At 41.3% G+C, this 17,019-nt stretch overlaps 1 protein-coding gene across 2 annotated transcripts; it reads right to left on the reverse strand.

The window, feature by feature from the left end:
- Positions 1-198: 198 nt before the first annotated feature.
- Positions 199-16,533, reverse strand: LOC143322812 (troponin T, fast skeletal muscle isoforms-like). 2 transcript variants are annotated; one of them, XM_076734190.1, is made up of 15 exons: positions 16,431-16,533; positions 13,049-13,088; positions 12,927-12,940; positions 10,491-10,628; positions 6,405-6,422; positions 6,136-6,156; positions 5,481-5,499; positions 4,963-5,008; positions 2,703-2,819; positions 2,495-2,572; positions 2,156-2,269; positions 1,934-2,043; positions 1,279-1,369; positions 940-980; positions 199-460 (listed from the first exon to the last, which is right to left on the reverse strand). In XM_076734190.1, exons 2-15 carry the CDS (start codon positions 13,066-13,068, stop codon positions 424-426), a joined length of 864 nt encoding a protein of 287 aa, XP_076590305.1. In that variant the 5' UTR covers positions 13,069-13,088; positions 16,431-16,533; the 3' UTR covers positions 199-423. The 2 variants fall into 2 exon arrangements, with proteins under 2 accessions (XP_076590305.1, XP_076590306.1); XM_076734191.1 differs by lacking the exon at positions 6,136-6,156.
- Between the last annotated feature and the right edge of the window lie 486 nt (positions 16,534-17,019).

Consider the following 17,019-nt stretch of genomic DNA (forward strand, 5'->3'; position numbering starts at 1 on the left):
CAGCTGAGTGATTTTTTCATATTTATGCAGGTTTGTTAAACAGTCAAAACAGTGAATTTAATCATTTCTGACGCTGAACTCCTCAGTGTTTTGTGTTCTGTTCACCTTCTGTTCATTCACACAGCAAATCAATCAGATCGATCAAACGGATCGATTGATGGATACAGACTTAGACATGCAGACTGGATGGGTGATAAATCAGCCTTTTTATTATCTTTTTGTTCAAAACATACGCGGTGACTTAAAATTTCTTTATTGGAGCTAAAATCATCCAGAAAAGTGTTTCGCTGGAGCAGAACAGGCGGTAAGACTGTTGCCAGCAGGCGCCTTCGTTCCGGAGCTGCGGGTGTCTGCGGGCTCTGAGCCGCTGCAGGGGCCGAGGGGACGCGCCTCCGGTCCGGCTGACCGTCGCTCAGGAGCCGCTCACTTCCTGCGGCGGGACGCGGCTCCTTTCTTGCTGCTGCAAAGCGCAAAGAGCGACGACAGAATCACATCTGTGCAGTGACGCTTCGTGACGCTTTGATTATTATCATGGAGAAACGTGTTTACTGCAGCGACACAAACCAACTGCTGGGACAGAGCTCTGTGAGCTACAGCGCCCTCTAGTGTTTACACAGGCCAATTGGTCAGAAACACGAACTTAATGTGAAAATTTGACAAAATATTAATGGTATAAATTCTAGTTCTTTAATTAAAAATGAAATCATGTGACTGACCAGGTGAACTCACCTATGCTCAGATATTATTAGGATTTAATCACAGCGACAATACAAGAAATACAATTACTATACTTGAGCATAATTTTGAGTTATTGTACTTTAATTGCACTTTAATTACATGATTAAAGTGATGAACACATTAATGAATCACTAATAATAATTCAATAATATTTTTTTTTTTTGTTGCTGTTTTTATCACTGTGTTTGATGTGTTACTTACTGTTTCTGCAGCTCATCGATGCGGTTTCTGAGGGAGATCACCTGGAGGACAAACAGATGAGCCTGAAGGTATCTCACATGAACATGTTCAGGACCTTCACGTTCTCTCTTTAAAGCTGTAAAATGCAGCTTCTTCCACATTAAAATACCACAGTATCTCCAGTATTTCAGGCCCAAATCTCCTGTTTCCTTAAACCTGGGTGTGACCTGTCCTGGACTATTTAACCAGAGGAGAATGTGGATGTGATGAGGGAGGAGGAAGATGTGTCTAATTGGACAATGAGAAATCCACTCAGTTAAGAAGAGGTGGGATTTGAACCTCCATAGTTTCCTCACTGACCTCGTATCTTTGTCTCTTGAGCTTCTCGCAGTGGTCGTATTTAATTGCCTCCAGGTTGTGCAGCCACTCCCAAAGCTCCTTCGCCTTTTCCCTGACAAACACAAACCAGGAGCCAAACACTCAGTGAACAATCGTGTAAAGCAGGCGGACACAACATGTCGCTCCCTGAGGAATGAGTCTGAGGGCGATCAGAAAAATCCGCTCATTTTAACCTTTAAATGTGTTTTTGTGTGATTCAGTGAGTTACACTAAGGGCGACAACTTGAAGCCTGTTTTATTTTTGCTTAAATTTATTGACATTTTGGCAAATTGTCACTTTTAAAAATATGCCGAATTAGCTATTAGCAGCTCCTGTTTGCACTGTACACATGGATGTCCAGACAAATATCACTGGATTACTTTGAAACTGAAGGAAACTTAAAAACGTGATGATTTTCAGGCAGTTCTGGAGTTATAAGGAGCGTCTGGTTTATAGTGACAGATGTTGTGGTTATCAGGAAGCTGTTTTGTGAAGAAAACTTCCAAAAGTGCCCGTGTGTAGTGAGATATTGTGTTGTTAAGTGATATATTATCTGCTCCTCATGCATTTTAAATTATGATTGTGCCGCAGAAAACGACAACAAATGCTCTCCATGGTGTCATCGCTGTGGGCTACCTCAGTTTGTCCTCGCTGAAATTGTCAATGTTCAGGGGTTTGCATCTTTCCGCCATAATCTTCTTCTTCTTTTCTCTTTCAGTCTGCCTCTTGCCCCTCTTCTGCTCAGCCTAGAAAAGCCCAGCCAGTTAAAGAGTATGCTGCTGCCCGTTCTGAACATGACTGAAGCAAAAAAATCACAACAAAAAAGAAAAATAAATGAAATGAGCTAAAAGAAACTACCCTCTGCAGGATGCCGCTGTATCCCGATCCCATGTTGCTCAGCGCTATCTTCTTCTTGGCTTCATCCTCAGCCTTCCTGTGGGCGTCGGCGTCCTCCTTTCTCTGACGTTCGGCCTAGGAAATGAATTTTAAAAGTTTAAAGGGCTGCTTCGACTTGTTGCAGTGAAATGTACTGTGGGCGTGGTCGGTCCACTGTGACATCACTGCTCGGTCTTACAAACGAGCGTTCACTGTGATGCTGCCTGTCAGAAGCTCTCACTGATGCTTATCTGTGACGGCGAATCCATTGTGACTGAACTGACTGACTGTGATGGTTCAGTAGAAGAAGAAGCTGCATACCTCCCGCCTGGCCTGCCGCTCTTTGTCCTTTTCAGCACGAATCCTCTGCTGCTCGGCTCGCTCAGCTCGACGCTTCTCCTGCAAAGCAAATGCTTCAGTGCTTCCTGCCTGCAGATCTAATTCCCATGTATCTTCAAAACGAACCTGATCATGAAAGCGCTTCCTCGTGTAATGTACAGTATATTTTTTATTTGGGTAAAAATCTCACGATTCTTTCTTTGAGAGCAATGAGCTCCTCTTCCTCCTTCTTCCTGCACTCAAAGTGAGCGTCAATCAGCGACTGCAGCTCAATCAGGTCTTTGTTCTGACGTTTCTTCTGGATATCCTGCAGGAGACAGACAGAAGACAGCAGTTACTAGCCGACAGGAAGGAGGTTTCCGGCTCCAAACCCAAACTTGGGCTCTGAAAGTGCTCTTGGAAGTCATCAAAATATTAAAACTGAACTTATATTTACTGACAACATATTAAATTTGTTTTCCATCAAAATAGGCAATCTTGCATTCATTCCATTCATTATTCATTACTCACCATAAAGTGTTTTTTTTTTTTTTTTTTTTTCCTCGAGCATTAATATTTTTGCATGTTTGGGATATCTGGGACTTACACAACAACAACTGGACTACAGCATGAGGCCTTACCCTAGTCCAATTTCAATAAAAACTGATAACAATACCACTGAAACTTAATATTTTCATGTTTTCTCTCATGGTAAACTTATGCGTTCTCCAAAGGAAGGAAATTTACTATATATTTATCTACATTAATATCTATTCTTATATTTATGAAATAAAAATTTTGGCCACCTATATTGATATTTAAGGTATTTTGACCTGTACTTTGCGGTTCTATCTTTATATTGTAAGCCATTTACTATAATTATCACTTCAAACTGTGTATAATTTGCACTGAAATCCTTGATCTGAGTTGTCCAGAGCTGTAAATTACCACTAAAGTAGCTTAGTCATGTGTTTAGAATTTCATTGGCTATTTGAAGCATCAGTCATCTACAAACTCGAGTGTGATTGGTTCAATATTTAAAAATGGAGAGAAGGAGGGCCTTCTGTTTAACTCAGACTGTGATTGGTCATTTGAGTAACTGAGACAAGATGGCGCCCGTCTGGGCATGTTTTGAAAACTGTAATGTTATAACACTAAAGACAAACGGACAACGAGCACACCTGCGGATTTGAAAGGAGAAAACGTCTTTCTGTGGATTATTATCATGTTTTGGACTAATTATTTTTACTGCAGTGGATCTTCTGGACCTTCACTGATGTTTCCAGACCGTTTTTATGGAGTTTTATCAATCTGTGGATCAGAGACATAATTGGTGAGTTACCTCAATGGTGCCTCAATTTAAAAAACGTGTTTTTTGTCTATTGTTGGCGTTTATAGAGTCATCTGTTGTGAATGTGTCTTGAAGTAGTTTACATGATTTGATTGAGGAGAATCTTATCTTTCTAACGTGAACGCTGCGGTTTGCGGGCGGGCCGTCTGAACACACTGGCAGCACTTCGTTAATGTTCGGGAAAGATCCTGCTCGTGTCGGGTTTGTCATTCTCTCAGTGAAGAGTTTATCTCCGCTTTTCTCGCTAATAATATAGGAATTGATGAATAAATTCTGCTGTCTTAAAATGATTGTCTTGCCTGTGGGAGGACGTTTGCATGAGGACGAGAATAAATGTTGGGATTGTACATATCAGCAAACTATGGATATATGGAAGTTTAGCCTTTCTTTGTGTTTAAACTTTACATTCCTCTTCGTTCAGTTTTCAATTTTTTGTTGTGACTTCGGGCAGAGGTGAAGCGGTACCGCGTCCACCTGTCGGGAGGTCGGCGGTTCGATTTCCGGTCTCGGCAGCCTACATGCCGAAGTATCCTTGGGCAAGATACTGAACCCCGACTTGCCCCCATGCTGTGCCATCAGTGTGTGAATGTCTGTGTGAATGGGTCCGCTCATAATGAGCAGGTGGCTTAGTCGCTGTACAAATGTGTGAGTGAATGGGTGAATGCAGACTTTGAGTGGTCGTCAGACTAGAAAAGCGCCACAAAAAAGCACAAAAATCACTTGGTGAGGGTTCGAAAAAGATCATATTTTGCCTTAAGATACCCGCTTTAATCGCTACGAACATGGCTGGAAAATGTGCTGAATTCAGTACCTGCTTTTTCATTCAGTACCTGCTTTGTCTCATCCCATCATCGCCTACCTACTGTGGAAATGTTGATATGATACGTCTGAAACGTACAAACATAAATTAAATCTGTGGTGTACAGAAACGTACAATACCCACATTTTATTTAGAGTGAGGAGCAAGTTTCAGGATTCTGTCTTAACTGCCCGTATGGAAGCTGGGTCAGAGGTCAAGTGTGTACCGTTACATGGCAATCAGGGAGAATGAGGACAAGGCCTCCACATTCATTCATCTTCACCTGAATAAACGTCAGTAAACAAAAACAAGTCGACTTACGTCAAAGTCCACTTTTTCGCCATCAGGGATCTTCGGAGCAGTCGGTCTGTTGCAGGAAATAAAGTTCAAGTTATAACAACACGTAACTTCAACATGTTACCGATCTGAAAACATCCCAGGTGAAGAAATATTAGACATAAATTATACTTTTTAGGACCCTTTTTGTCACCTTCAAGTATACTTAAGTGTACTCAGGTAGTCCTTGAGTAACACTTGAGTATACTTTAAGTATAAATATTCTAAATTGGCACAACTTTTTACAAACTTTTAACTTAAGGAAATCCTGTGCTTTTATTTTGAAGGGGATTTTTTACGCAGCGGAGTATTTGTGTCGCTTGTCATGAAGAGTTGATGGTGGGTCCCAAAGCCAGACCAGTTGAGAACCAGTGTTTTAAATTAAGCACAGGCAGTAAAGGTGTACTTTTAGTTAGTTTTCCACACTTGAATTATATTTCTAACACAGTAAAGTGTACTCGTTCATGACCTGGGATGATGGATGAGATAATAACTGAACTCACTTGAACTTTGGCTTCTCTTCTGGTTTTTCGGCATCAAACCAGCGACAGGGGGAGGAAAGAGAGATCAGACTGTTAGAAAGGCCGACATGGAGGCAGACAGAGACTAAAAGACTGCTGGTTAATTTGGGGGATCCGTGTCCACAAGCTGAGTTACATCTGAAGTTGTTTCACACCTCCGCTAGTTCAGAGTCATTTGAGTGAGTCTCAATGTAGCAACACTTTTCATAATCAGTGGCCCAGATCGTGTGTTAGCCTCTGTTTTCAGTGCTGTGAGTACACAGTGTTACCAGATTTTTCTGTTTCACAGTGTTAATTTGTTGTGCATTAGTGTGTAAATCAAACCAATATAATCCTAGACATTTGACCAATCAGGATAAGTACACCGTGTGCCGTAAAATCACCACATAAACTATTTAAGAGTTTAATTTTCTGAACATACTTCATTGCACGCTTTTCACAACAGGGAGGTTCACAGTGTAATTACTGTTAATTGATGTGCATGGTAATAAACACAACTGGGATTTCAACAGGAACAAATAACCAAGTTTGTGATTAGCTTTTTACTTTTTTATGGGACCCTCACACTAAAAGAGACACAACACGGGGAGGAAAACGCAGGCAAAGCAACAGGGGCTCAGCAGGAAATACAAACTACCATCTTGATCTCCCTCGTCCTCTGGCAGGACACATTCATGCAAAAAAGAGAAGAAGCAGAGATGAGCAGTGGGGCCCGTAACCATGACTCAGCATTTCTGCATCCTCGTCACCTCTGGCGGCTGACGACGAGGCTAAAGCGAACGGATCAATTCTACCTTTCCCTCGAGGAAGATCGGTGAAACAAACAAGTGCACACAGTGTGAATTATTCATGTGTGGAAGACTTCCAGGGACACAGAAGAACAGAGAAGAATGCAAATCAACATACCTTCCTCTTCATAGGCCTCTGCATGCAGCAAGCGTCCAAAGCAAGAGCAGAACAGAAATCATTAGTGGTCGGACTGGGCAGCCTGATCCTGTCCTCTTTATGCACAGCTTACGAAGCACATTTACCAAACTGGGGGTGTTCGTGGTCTTAATCGACAGGCAGTGGCAGCCGCTGCAGAAGTTCCAGGTCGTGTCGTGCATTGAACTGACTCTGTCCTCACAGAGAGATGGCAGCCGTAGTTATAACGACGCCTAAAGGATTTATGTTTGTGACTCTTCTAATTACTGTCCTGTTTGAATATCAAAGATGGAGGTGTCATCTCACTGTTATACCTGTTGATGGCTATGTTTACATGGACTCTAATTATGCGATTATAATTCGATGAAGACCTTAATGTGAGTTTGGTAGATCCCATGTAAACGCCATGCTTCGATTATGTTAATGCAATTAAGCTCATAATCAGTTGAAGCTTAATCGCATTAAGATACCTGGAGTACTGCGATGTTACTCGCATTATGAAGGCATGTATGCACCTTAATCGCATTTCTTTCCCTCTGATCACAATGTGCATGTACAGGAAGTGACACGCATCATAAACGTCACGTGAAAGGTTTCGGCGGGACTGAAAAAACAGCATTTATGTCACAAGGGCAGCATTTTACAGATGAAATAGCCAATAAAATGGCAGGAACCGATATTAACGGAGAGTACAGCATAATTGCCTTTGCATGCCGTCGTCATTTTCGTCTTCTTCTTTGCCCTTTTCGCTGATAATGGAACCTGGTTGACCTGTTTTGTTTTACCTTGGCAGCTCAAAGAAGATTAGACCTTCAACAGTTTGTGAGAAAAAGAAATGACTTCAGCGCTGAGCTGCTGTTACAGATCCGTAAATCAGGTTTCATTTGGTTTGTTTTAGGCTCTTTTGCACTGTCGAATATGGAAGATTAACAACGACTAAATGAAAATAAACAAGGAAAGAAATGTGAGATCAAATACGCATTGTGGTATTAATTTCTTTTCATTTATGCATTTATTGTGCCATCATTAAATGTAAAACATGTTAAAAGAACAATGAATTTGCCTTTAATGATTGAAGTGTTTTTCATTGTTTAATTAGCAAAGATGGAAGTACTTCATTCAGTTATTTTTAAAGGCAAAAGGCTTATCTTTTTCCCATGTTTTTCATGTAATGTGGTAGATGCATTCTTAAAAAAGAAATACACACTACAATGTGTATTTAATAATTTTTCCCTTGTTTAATTTGTTTTCTCTGATTGGAGAATCATTAGTCAACTGTTCATGAAACAGCGCAAACTTGATTTTCCTAACGCGATACTGAAGCAGCGAACTCAAAGCATTAGTTCAGCGAGTGTCGGGTGAAGCCTGGGACTTCTGCAGTGGCTCCATCTGTGTGAAACACTTTGCTCTGGTCATAAAAACATTTGAACAAACTTTAAAAGTGAAGACACCCCAATGGAAATGCTTCATCTACACACAGAAAGAAAAAAGCTCAACATGGACTGAAGGGAGGCAAAGAAACAGCTTTTACATGACTGAAATTACCCATCATCCTCTCCTCTACAGCCTTCAAGACTGACACATGAGTTTGCCAAAATGCAAACATTGGCAATAATCATCACCAACAAAATGAGACATAAACGTGGATGGAAGGCGTCGGATGAAACGGGGTAGTTGATTCATGTAAAAGCAGCTGATTTTCTTCTTCTCCTTTAAACGTTTATATGCACAGCTCATATTCAAAGCACACAATAATGCTGGAAACAGGACAAAATGTTTGGACTGTGTCATCTAACACTGATGGTGATAACTGTGGACAAGCTCAGATGTTTGCACTCTAAAAAACAGGGGTTCATGGGGTTCTTTGGAGCCTGAAGACACCAAAAGACACTTTAGCGTTCTTCTTGAGAACAACACTAAAGCGCAACACACAGGCCTCGTCATGCCGAATGTGCTAAAACGGGAGTTGACACGCATTGACGCTGGACAAAGACAATATCCCAGCGTTGATGCACAGGTGTGCGTGCTTACATAGAAAACAATGGGTACAGGTGTTTGGATGTGTTCTGCTCTGCAGGTGTGTGTTGCCCCACTAGAGGCTGCAGTGTTAATGACATTGAATGATGAACAAGTTGATGATTTTTCTGTTTTTCTTCAGCAGTAAAATTTGTTTTGAATGTGGCGCAAGAGGGAAAACAGTGGAATTAATAAATTGAAAGGTTTATCATGTTGGAGACGTGTATGTGCGCTGCAGATAGCTCATGGTAACGCACCAACTAGATCAAGAGACTCTGGGGGAGTGAGACATGGCTTGATGGTCCATGGTGTAATAAGGATACTAAAAATATTAGGATGTGTTCTCTGGAGATCATGAGTATCCTCACTATGGATCGAATCGTTTGTCATGGAGAAACTTTGACCAGGACGTGGCTCCAAACAAACAGGAGTTGAACAAATTATAAGGAATTATCTACTGGCCGACTATGAATATTCACCAGTCTCTGGACCAGAAGGTTGGGATGCGACTGGCTTCTCAATCCAGAGATCATAATGCTAACAGGGAAATCCAAAAAAGAGCCTCTAAAACCTTTTTGAAAAGCCAGACTATGATGAATGTTTGTGGGATTGGATGGATCAACAGGTGAGTGTGGAAAAAGCTGCTTTTTTCTACATCTAGGACTGGAGCATTAACTCTCATCTCCATGATTTCCCAGGCCGTGATGCCAGTGCTACACCTGTCTTTACAGTACAGCCATGATGATGATGATGACGACGACAATGGTCTCCTGCTCAAACACAAACCCCAGCAGTGAGTGTAACTGAGGTTGGTTGAACTTTGCAGCCTTGACCTTTTTTTTTTAACATGTCTAACTTCACTGATTTGGTGTGAAAGGGTGAACTTTGGTTTCTCTGATAATTACATGATCACTGTAGAGTTAACCAGTGGTGGAAGACGTACTCAGATCCTTTACTGAGGTATAAATAGAAATACCATCATCTAAAAATACTCTGTTGCAAGTAAAAGTCCTTCGAAATGTTATGTTAAGTACAGAAGTGTCAGCAGAGAACTGTATTGAAGAATATGTACTTTCAAAGTTGTTCCAGAATATTATGTCTTTGTGTTTTTATCAGTAACGAAATCATGTAAGAACTTTGTGTACCACTGGGTACTGCATCACGTCATAAAAGTATATGAATATCAAATAAATGTAGTGGAGTAAAAAGTAAAATATTTTGCTCTAAAATGTGATGAGTAAGAAGCAGAAAATGGAAATACTCAAGTAAAGAACGAGTGTGTCAAAACTGTACTTAGTACTTGAGTAAATGTACTTAGTTACATTCCACCTCTGGGGTTAATGTAACTCTGAACCATGAAGTTGGCTTAATCAGCTGCATTGTATGTTCACGCTTGGAGGAGATGTGCAGGTGAATTTAGCTGAACATGATTACAGTGATTTAACTCACAATTGACGTCACTTTGTGGGCAGTTATGAAGAGGAGGTAACTCCAGTGGAGAGGGCTAAAGCGAGGCTGAGGGGGAGCTCGATTAGTGAACGGCAAAAATATCAATCCTGACAAGACAATCGACTCCTGCCAGTCTGAAGCTTGACACTTCATTAACAACATACTGCTGCTTTAGAGCTTAACATGCTGCCATTGGACCACATTCACAAATAAAGTGGAGGTTTCGTTTACTTAATTTTAAGTTTACATCTACTTAAAATCTATTAAAACTCTGTAACTGTAATCTAGCTTCTTATCTTTTGACTGTCGGTGGAGTCCTGAGTCCTGAGTAAGAGCGTAACATAAAGAATGCTTTGCTCTGAATATTTATTTTGGAGAAGACGAATTATGGAAACCAGAAGTGCAGCTGCAAAGCTTTCCTTTAAAAGGTAAAACAGAATAAACACAGGAGGGACGTAAAAGATGAGCAACAACTCAGATCGTCCTTTAAGACTGAGCAGTTTGACTTGTCAGGCAGATATGTTTGGCAGCATGGACGGTCTATCCTATGGAGTGCTGAGTGTCCTGCAGGAGAAGGGTGAACGGACTGCCCATGCCACGTACCTTCCTCCTCATGAACCACCTGCTGCACCACCTCCTGTGGCTCTGGCTCTGGTTCTGGTTCAGGCTCTACCTCTGGCTCTGCTTCTACCTGGGCCTCCGCCTCAGGGGCTACTTCTACTTCTACTACCTCCTCCTGGGCTACGGGCACGCAGCATGCACCAAACCGCCGGGAAGAGGGTGTCGGAGAAGGCCGTTAATGAAGACCACAGACATGACAGAGCCATTAGAAACCAAAAGTGAGAGATTACTTTAGTAACAGAGAGGATGGATGGGTGAGCGAGGGACAGAGCTGCTGGAGAGAGAGAAACACATGATGATGAGACAAAGTCGCTTGACCTTTCACACAGAAGCCATGTTGAACTGTCGAGCTGGAAAACTAGCTGGAACCCATTTGAAACAAAGGAAGCCTGGAGCGGCCAGAGAGGCTATTTTTATCTCAAGATCCTGGAGATCGTAGGGAAACGTTGTGAGGTAACCTCCCTTACTCTAATAACTCTATCACCTATTATTTACAGAACTTAACGAGGGTCAAAAATTATTATATATGTATTTATTTAGAAGTGACAGACAGTGTGACATTAGTGCAGAGGCACTTTTCCAGAAACTGAACATCCTCTGCGACAAACATGTCAGTGAGGTAAACAATGATATATGGTACTTTTTGTATGATTATATAAAGGAATAATCTATAACATGTGACATCCATGACACAGAAAACCTGATTCCGTTGGCAAAATGCTTCTCGATACAAACATGAAGAATATTGACAGAAGCCTCTCGGTCACTTTGATATTAGTATCCTATTTCACTTTAATATATTTGTCCCTTAGAGCCAAAAATAAGTTAACTATAAGTATAAAACCTCATTTAAAATTATGCTGACATTAATAAACGATTTGTTAGCCTGCTAACTTTATTTAGCAGCAGTCTGTGTTGAGTTCTGCACTTGATGTGGACATTAAAAAAACACTGTCTCATATCGTTTACATGTGTTCTTTCATCTAAATTCATCTTTTCAACTACAAAGTTAGAAAAATTACGTTAGAAGTTGCATTATGGGAGAAAACATTTGACATAAGTAAAACGTTTGGGAGCTGGAAGCTAGCTTAGTTTTTTGAATGCTAACAAGTGTTAAAATCACAAAGGGTTTAAATGCTAACAGGAGATGCTAATTGATCTTAAAGTACGTCGTAAATCCAGGAGCACGTTTAACTTTTAATGTATAGAAAGACCAGTGATTGAAACCCTCAATAAGATTTGACTGCGTTAGCTAGCGGGTGTTAGCTAGCTAGCTAGTAGTGACTGAATACAGCTTATTACAGCTTATTAGCTAGCTGCTAAATGTATTGTGATTGTATTATATGTATATATTGTGACATTTTTCTCAGTTTGCCGCCAGTTTGATTGAGTCCGTTGTGTTTTCTGCATCAGTTAGCGAACCTTTCATACATTAAGTTCGATAAGTTTTACGAGTCATCCAGCTAGTTTTCAGCTCCACTGTTACAAATATGTCTGTTGTGTGAACGAGGCCAATGAGCTGCATTGATGTGACAGTAACAGATGACCGTGTAAACATGTCACATGCCAAGAAAATAAATGTAGAGAGCCGAGACGCTCGATTACATTATTTTCTCAACCGTGTGACTCGAAACATCACTCTGTCAGAAAAAGTCACCCTTAACTTGGAAGTGTTTGACCGACAGCTGGCTGCTAGTTAGCTTCTACCTGTCAATAAACATCCAACTTATATGCTTAAAAAGGCATTTAATGATACTATGAGAAATCGACAAAGCTGTTTTAAATCAAACTGAGGGTAAATTAAGGGATGACGCTGATCTGTTTAACGTTCATCACCCGTTAAACCACGTTCCACTTTGCATTAAGGAAATCCTGCTGCGACCCAAATGAACCGTGTCAGGAGTCAGTCCGCCCTGAATGACGAGCAGGTGTCGGCGTCAAACATTTCAAATTCAGGGTGAAATCAGGCAGCTGACAAATTAGTACAGTGGAGGAGGAAAGTCTGACGTCGAGTCGATTCAGTCGTCTTTACCTTCCTCGTCTTCAGTTTTTGGGAAAAAGAAGGCATAAAGCGGGACAGCAGAAACAAACTGGTGTCATTTCATTATGATTATAGAAAATATTGTCTAAGCAGCCATATTACCAAATATACATAGATGGTATACAAAATATAGGGTAACAAAACATGTGTTCACAGTGCGTTTGAGACATATTTCCTATCATTATTAAAACATAATTAAATAATAATGTTTGATAGAAGTAGAAAGACACGAAACTTTATCAAAATCACCAGTTAAGGACGGCTCAACTTAAAGAAGAAAGGAAGCAAACTGGTCAGATCAAACCTCCAATCTGCTCTGTTGTTATATAGAAATGATTCACATATGAAGTAAACCAAACCGAGTGGATGTCACTTACCCTCGAGCTGATCCCTGAAATATGAAAGAGAAGAAAAATCAGTCAGTCATGAAATCCCAGCTGGCCTCTGTGCGTCACTTTGTTTTAATAAAGTTGTTATTGACAGTGTGGGATTTGCTTACACTTCCTCAGTGTCAGACATGGTGACAGCAGACTTCACACCTGAGAGAAAAGACAAAGAGCCTGATGAGCTGACAGGCTTGAACGGCAGCAGAGACACGGTGTGGACATGAAAAGGCTCAGGGTTTGATCCCCACAGAGACGTCAGTCCTGCTGCCGAAATACCGCAATTACCCCGCTGCAGTTTACACCTTTAAAACTGGAAACTTCTTTCTTTGGCAAGACCGTGTACTCAAACCCTACAGAAACATCAGATTCAGTGAGGTGAGGAGCTCTCATGGCTGTGCTGTACCGTTATCTACGCTAATGTATGCTCACATTATCATCACATCTGGTGCAATTTTTAATTTGTTGTTTATATTTTTCAACTGTGCAACAGCACAAACACTGTATTTATTATCCATACGCAAAGGTATTTTTATAAACTGTACACATTGTACATGCACATAGACTCGTGTAATTCAATGTTCTTTTTATGCAACAGTGTTTCTCAAGTGTAGTTCAACATATGGCATTGGTAGTTTTTTCATCGCAAAATTATTTTTTATGGCAATTAGAATTTTAAAATCTGTACATCGTACACATATACGTAGTTTTTTTAAATTCTTTTTCCCGTATCCTCCTTATCTCACATTTCTATGTGACTGTTTTTGCTTTGTAATACTTTGCTGGCTGTAACGACTTAATTTCCCCGGCGTGGGATCAATTAAGTTTTATCCTATCTTAAATATAAAGCTAAGACAGCAGATGGTTAGCTTAGCTTAGCTTAGCTTAGCATACAGACTGGAAACAGCTGGCCTCGCTCTGTCTGAAGGAAACAAAATCTGCCCTTTTTGGTGCCTCTTCTGGTATCCTACCATGCAGATCGTTTTGATTTTAGTTGCTCACAGCACTGAAAAAACTACTTTTCAAACATTCAGCAGCAACTTCTACTCCTAGAAAATAATTAGAATAAAATGTGTCCACAGTAGAGCCTGTCGTTCACTCATTCACCGCTCCCTGTGTAATACACACTGGACTCTATAGTGAGCAGCCAGTTAAGATTCTGGCAGGTGTAGAGTTGCATAACTGAATAACTGTGTGTAAAATACAACATGTTGGTTTGTGAGATTGTGAGCAGGAAGTTCTTTTCACGTTTGCACTATGCAGAGTGAAAAATTCACACTCAGAACTCACAGAGAACGACGTCAGACACAGCGTCCCACTCTCCTCCATTGTTCTGGAGTGGACATCTCAGAGTTGGACAGCTCAGCTCTCGGACACATTAAACCAAAACTGGTTGCATGATTGGAAACCAGTGGAGTTTTTTGTAATTTGGGTGAGCCAACCTCTCAAACTATTACAGTATTCAACTTCAAGCATTGTGTGCAGAGCAAGTATTTCACTGTTGGTGCAGAAAGTACAAGAAAACCGTTTGGATTTGAGTTGAACTGTGATTGAACTGTGACTCAGTTTCAACGCCTCCTTTCACACTTGAAAACTCCACTCCTGTATCCAGGAAGTGTCCAAACTGTTCCTACAGGCCCTATGAAGCTCATCTTAAGTCCCAGCATCATTTCAGTCCAAAGCAGCAGCTCTGTTGGAGCCAATGTGGGAGGATTTCTGCTCAGCATATATTCTGTAGATCATATTTGATATATATAAAGTGTCTTTGGATGACTCCTTCACACTTTGCAGTGAGCACAGCTGCAGAGGACTTGGAGGATTAGTTCTGTATCATATTTCTACCCATCAGCTGAGCGACGGTGTCCAAATAGCTGCTTTAATCCCTCGGCTCGGTCCAGCGGGAGGATCCACTGCACTCAAACAGCCAATCAGCATCCTCCTCCAGCAAACGAGCTCTTTGATCGACTTACAGCTGACAGCGGCCTCACCTCTGTGTGTCCAGCATTCGCTCGGTACATACCGACACTTCAGCACTCAGTATATTTAGTGGATGCCCACTTCATTTCTTAAGTATGAGAACACCAAATGCTGAGAAGTGTTTATGAGTCTTTCTGAAACTAAAACTGAAAGACTGACGAAACAGGTGAGACCGCATCCTGAGCCAATCGAGGGCAGATTTAGATTGAGATACGAGGCGAATTTATAGACCCATCACATCAGTCAGAGCCGGAGAGAGGAGAGAGACTGGCAGCTGGATGACGGATACGTGTTTTCCTTCTGACAGCAAACCCATCACCACCATCTCAAAACCTCGCATCTCAGAAATGTCGGCCACGTCGGCAGTGCGTATCAGTTTAAAGTTCACCGTTCTGTGGTTACAGGAGGACAATCTTCTCAACATACTCTGTGTTTAATGAGGATTTTAAAAAGAGATGCCAGTCATTTGTTCAAACTCAAAATCTAAATTCAGCATCCGAACCCTGATTTTAAGTCTGTGAACGTGCTTGTTTCAGGTGCAGACGTTCACACATGCCCACAACAGGCCAGAACCTCATTTACAAAACCAGAAGGTGCAGGAAACGAAGACAAAGATACGCCAACTTTAAACCAAAAACACGAAATCAGATAACAAAAGTAAATAAAAAAATGAATCAAAGGAACAATGTGTACTTTCAGGCTTTTACATACAAAGAATCAGAGTTTCTTTGAGACACGAGAGTGCAGATAAACACTACGTGCAGCTGAGACGCTGCTGGTGTTTATATCGAACGCTCATCTGTGAGCCTCTTCAAGCTGCCGACACCGTGTCCTCAGGAATTACATTCATACCGGACAGTTCAGCAGGTCTACAGCCAGAATTCAGTGCCAATGCTGCAGGTATGCTGTTGGCTTCAAAATAGTTTGTCAGAAACTAAAACCTAAAAAATAAAATCCAGTTCCAGCTGTAATTCACAGCTTCCTCAGTCTGAACTGAGAACTTCAAACTGCTCCAGTTTGACTAAATATTTGGCATCATAGTACTTTATTTGCCTTTGATTAGTTAAATAAAGTACATTCATCTGTTTCTCTCCAGCGCTCTTAAGTTTTACTCCATCATGTCAGATCGTTGTAATTTGAACGCATATGATTCAATTATATGGAGTGAAATTTTTATTATCCTGTTAAATCAATCTGGTGTCTGGAAACTGGACTCCTGCTCCGGAGAGGGACTGAGAACCACGTCAAACATAAAGTACACATGTTTGACATGCAGCAGGACATGTCTGCATCTGCTCCAGACGTCCCTGCTGAGGCTGCAGCTGCAGTGTTGGAGGACAGACGATGAAAATGTGTTTTCTGTCTGTTTCATAACGCCTGAGCCTGTTTTCTCCTGCTGCACGTTCAGCAAAAACAAAATCTACAACCAGCTGATTTTGGCTTAAAAAGAGAAACAAATAGTCATAAACATGTTGTTTGGTACAATATTTCAGGGCTGCTGCCCGTCAGTGGTCGTCTTACCTCAGAGAGGAAGAGAAGCTCCTCCGGCGATGAAGATGAAGGTCTGTAAGAATCTGGAGGCTCCGCTCAGAGAATAAGTCCTTGTGTTATAGTGATACTTGAGCTCATCAGGCCCTTATTGGCTGTGGGATGAGAGTGAGGTGTGTGTGTGTGTAGTTGTATGTTTATGTGTGGAAAAGGTGGGGGGGGGCAGCTCTGACCCTGGAGAAGGAGATGGATGAAATACTGTGGATGGAAGAGGAGGGCTCAGGTTTTGGAAAGGAGCAGCTGAGAAGCTTCTGTTGCTAAATTTACAGTGATAGAAGGCTGAGAGGGGGGTTACACATCAGCCTGGCATCCAGACAATGGAGGGTGTGTGTGTGTGTGTGTGTGTGTGTGTGTGTGTGTGTGTGTGTGTGTGTGTGTGAGAGAGAGAGAGAGAGAGAGACAATAATAATAGAACTCAAACAGAATGCTCCCCACCAATCAGTCAGTTTTAACACGATTTCTGGGCCAATAGAAATAAACAATAACATGTCTTTGTCCTTTCAGAGAAACCTCTTCTAGATTTTGGTGTCATAGCTAACAAGTCTGATCACGTCCTCAGTAA

This window comes from Chaetodon auriga, chromosome 1, assembly GCF_051107435.1.
Source record: "Chaetodon auriga isolate fChaAug3 chromosome 1, fChaAug3.hap1, whole genome shotgun sequence".
Taxonomy (NCBI): Eukaryota; Metazoa; Chordata; class Actinopteri; order Chaetodontiformes; family Chaetodontidae; genus Chaetodon; species Chaetodon auriga.